Below are 4,391 nucleotides of genomic sequence, written 5' to 3' on the forward strand. Positions count from 1 at the left end.
ATTAGAAAAAACTAGGAAACAGAAAAATCGGTGCATGCTTGTACCTAATTAGTAAAGGACCTCTCGGTTCAGATCACACGTTCAAGACCTTCAGGGTTTCCAGGTGTGGCTCACCTTGTGAAAGCCCTCCTCGGGCAGCTGCTTGCCGGTGTTGAGCCTGAACATGTAGATGCATATCCCGGTGAGCGGCAGCTGCCAGCCGTCGGTCAGGAACAGCTTCTTCTTGGCGGGCACGGTGGGGCCGCTCGCCGGCTTGCCCGGCACCTGTGCCCTGGCCGCGCCCGCCCCCGCCGGTTTCTGCAAATCGATCGCCTGCTTTAATCTCGTTTCAAATGTCGACGCGCGGCGCAGGAAAATCGAAAAATGTCAGAAAAATAAACTTACTCCGTCGGCCGCGCCCTCGCCCTCCTCGATCTCCTGGTAGAACCAGAGGAGCTTGTTGCGCATGTGGGGCAGGAACAGCTGGTTGATTTCGTCCAGCATGTTGCCCTCGAAGACGTGGTCCATGATGTCGGACCTGGGCAGCCCCGTGCCGTCGATGAGCAGCTGGAAGGTGAACTCCAGCCGCGGGTCCATCTCCCCGCGCCGCGCCTTGCGCTCGCATTCCTCGCGGCGGCGCTGCGGGACAGGAGGCGGGAAGGTTCAAATACCGCACCATATTAGAGTCTAATCAAGTCTCTATTCACCCCCCCCCCCCTTCCCTAGAAACAAGCCTCTTCCTCATTAAAGTTCTTTAAAATTAAGTTTTAACCCGCCTTCTCGTTTAATTACGTTTCTGAAAGTTAACTCTGTCGACACACAAAAGACAGGTTCCGCCCGGCCTGTACTACCTGCAGGATGTCGCCGGGCCTCTCCTCGTCAATCTCCTCCAACTCCTCCTCCGACTCCGAGTCCACGTGCCGGACCATCTTGGGGCCGTGGACGAACATCCTGCCGCCGAGTTGGCGCTACTACACGCGCGCGCTAAACTCTGTATGTGACTTGTGCGTTTGCGTATGGACGACGCAGGCGTCACGCGCGCCGTGGCCGATACGCGGCCATGGCCGTGCGCGAGCGGGCGCGCGGGGGCCGACGCGGAGGTGGCCCTCCCGCAGGTGCTCCGCACTGCGACTGGACTGGCGTCCTCGCCGTGGTGCCTGGAGCCGCGCCCCTCCTCCACCTCCTGCCCCTCCCGGTTCAACGACAGCCAGGGACTCTCCATGTTATTGCCTGGGCGCCGCCGACGCCGGCATCACTGCCACCGCCTCCCCGGGGGTTGGCGGGGGTAGCAGCGGCGGCGGCAGCGGGGGCGGCAGCAGCAGCAGCAGCAGGGACAGCCCCCGGCGCCGGCCGCCGCCGCAGCAGGCGCAGGTGATTGACGCTCGGCCGGGCCGGGGCGCCGCGCAGCGCCACGCCGCCCTCTGTCAGCCGTCAGCTGACGGCGCACGGCATCCATCGGGAGGTTAGCCCCGCGTCCCGCACCTCGCGCGCCCGCGCGCCCGCGCGCCCCGCGCGCCCCCTGCACGACCTACAGCGGGCAGGTTCGCGAACGCCCTTGCGCGTCACCCGGGGCGCAACTTACTCCATGATTTCCTACACCCATATGAAGGCATATCACACAGTAAATTTTCTAGAGGCCGGAAAACTCAACAATCCAACAGGTGTGGCCACATCACGGTCAAATTTACCACCTGGTTCAAGGCATTAAATAAGCGGTGCTATGGGGCTGAAAGTTGATCTTTAATTATTTTAGTTGTCTGTACCCGGTTCTCGCCAGCAGCAGTCTGGCGCGAGCAGTGTCGCAGCTTGGTCTGGGTCTTCTTGGAGAGCGTCGGGCTGGCCGGGGACTTGTCCGCCGGTGGCTCGGCGGCGCCCGCCGCCGCCGCCGCCTCCTCGCCCTCCTTGTCCTTCGCGGGCACGGGTCGGAGGGTGGCGGCCAGCGAGGCGAATATGCCAGTTTCGGGGTTCATTCTGATCTACCCCTTTCCGTCTCTGGCGACGCATTGTCCGGTGCGATCCATGCTGTTGGAAATGTACCGCATGTTTTCAACGGCGACAAATGCCCATTTTATAATAAAATGATTTACGGACATTGACGGGGAAAAGTTTCAAACTAAAGATGGTTAGTCGTGGGGGCATGACGTGTGGCGTGAAAGGGTGGGAGATGGAAGGGGAGAGTGCAGTGGGGGTGGGAGTTCGATAGGACCTGCGAGCGAACGAACAGGGGGTGGCGTGAAACGGGGTGGGTTCGGTTGGGGTGGTGCCGGTGGTGTAGGGGATGGGGTGCGACAGGGGGGGGGGGATTGAGGCAGCAGGGACCAGATGGACGGGTATTCGATGTAGCACACTGACACACCCAAGTGCACCGTTATGGGGCGACCACCTGTTAGCGGTTAGCGAAGAAACGCAGTATGGTCTCAGCTCGGTTCTCGGTCCACAATAATGGAAGATCAGGAAATCAATCAGAACCTTGCCCCACACCAACCCGCGTGGCCGCATGGCACTCTCCGCCGGGAGGACGACTCACCTTACGGACGCGTTCCTGAAACTGTCTACCGGGACGCAAGATTCGTGAGTAGTACGAGGCAATACCCTCATTGGCGGCCATGATTGCTGCCTGGTTGCTCGTATACCACTTGGAGGCCTCGCGCCCACTGGAGGAGGCAGCACCAGCTCACGAGGCTTTAGGTGGCCATAAGAACTTCCTCGGACGAGTATGTGGGGTGGTGAAACTCTCGTAGCCCGCAAGGAACACACCGTGTAGCACCCCCCCCCTACCCCACCCAACCCTACAACTTCACGCCACACCATCTCACCACCATCACGATACCAAACATCATCAGCGGGCCATAGACCCGATTAAAACAGAAAAGCATACACGGTACACATTTCGTCCAGCATGGACAGCAGCACAGCTCCGTGTCCGCGGGCGCTCGGCGGCAGGAGCCCTTGACGCGGGGCTGGCGGCGGTGCCCTGGCGGCGCCTCTCGCGGGGAGGCCGCGGGTGGCTGCTGCTGCGACCTCCTGTCTCGCCCCGGTGGAGGTGTGCGGCCGACTGCCGGCCGGGGGCTATTACCACGTGCCAAGCACGTGCTTTGTATCGGCAACTGATAACAGAGACTGTTTCGCCGCCCCCACTCCACCCCCGCCGCCCCCGCCCGCGCGACCGCAGCAGCGTGTCGGCGGGAAGTTTTCTCGCGGTCGAGAGAGTGGGAAAGGGTGCTATGGGGCTGGGTGGGCTGGGCAGCAGCGAGGGGCCTAACGCCCGCCGAGCATGAGGGGTGTGTCAGGCTGCTGCTAGGCTCTAGAAACAGGAGGGAATCGACTGCTGAAATAATTTTCGCGCGTTTGTGACGGATTACCTCCAATCTGCATGAGATTGCCTCCCTCTACCAACCGGATTACCTTTACAGGAGAACCGGTTCCCACATGGCAAGGCGCGGGTGGCTGGCTGCGCGCCAGTGATAAGGGCTTGGATGGGGCAGAAGCGGGGAGAGGGGGAGAGGGAGCGGAAGAGGCGCTGTATTGGTCGAGTGTGTGAGAAAAGATTGACGTGACAACAAACTAACAGAAAGTTATGACGGGACATGCCTTGCCTCGTGAGGGGGTGAGAACCTCAAAACGATTCAACAAGAGCGTTGTCATTGCGGTTTGGTTAAAACACATACGCGCGCGCGCGCGCTCGGTCCAAACTCCGCGCTCGCCTGACATGCGACCGTTTGCCTAATGAACAGGCACGCGATGCCAGGACAGCGGAGCCCGCCCGCGGGCGGGGTGGGGCGGTCGAGGCAGGGGGTGGCGACGGCGGCGGGCCCCGTGCAAACGGCGACCCCGGGCCCCTCCCCACGGTGCGCCGCGCCCTTCCCGCCGAACCACATCATCGTCTTGGTGGGCTTTACCTTGCTGAGCGTTTCCTCGGTCTGCGCCGACGTCATCGTGGAGGTTCAACAGCGACACAATCAGGATTTTTACATTAAAAATATCAGTCCCTCAAAGGTGCTGTGTCCGCCGTGTCCGCCTCAGGGGGGGCTGTGGTTGACTTGGGGCAGACGCAGTCCAGCTCCTCGCGGAGGTGCGCAGCGGGTGCGTGGCCTCGGCCACCCCATGGCGGACTGGTGGTGCGCGGCTCGTCGGTCTCGGCCGCTGCCTACCGGGCACTGCCTCGGCCGCACGCTAAACAATCATCCCCCGCGCCAGACAACAACGGGGATGCCCTGCTTCCGGTGACGGTTCCGGTGTGCGAGCGGCGCCGCGGGGCCCGCGAGGCGCGCGGGCACGGGCGTACACCGCCGGGGCACCAGCGGGGGGCCGAGGTACTGCCACTCGCGGGGACGCGACTCTCTTTGCTCGGATATGCGATGCGACATTGGAGTCTATTACGCTAAGCGGACCCCTTTCCTCCCCCGCACGCC

At 62.3% G+C, this 4,391-nt stretch overlaps 1 protein-coding gene across 1 annotated transcript; it reads right to left on the minus strand.

Moving 5' to 3' along the window:
* Window positions 1-114: 114 nt before the first annotated feature.
* LOC127751574 (uncharacterized) lies at window positions 115-908 on the minus strand (the record flags this gene model as incomplete). The annotated part of the gene is made up of 3 exons (XM_052275313.1): window positions 831-908; window positions 385-618; window positions 115-297 (listed from the first exon to the last, which is right to left on the minus strand). Coding segments are annotated over exons 1-3 (495 nt in total), but the record flags the coding sequence as incomplete, so codon positions are not given.
* Window positions 909-4,391: the final 3,483 nt, after the last annotated feature.

The sequence above is a fragment of the Frankliniella occidentalis genome, unplaced genomic scaffold, assembly GCF_000697945.3.
Source record: "Frankliniella occidentalis isolate FOCC.00 unplaced genomic scaffold, Focc_3.1 Scaffold570, whole genome shotgun sequence".
In the NCBI taxonomy this organism is placed as follows: domain Eukaryota; kingdom Metazoa; phylum Arthropoda; class Insecta; order Thysanoptera; family Thripidae; genus Frankliniella; species Frankliniella occidentalis.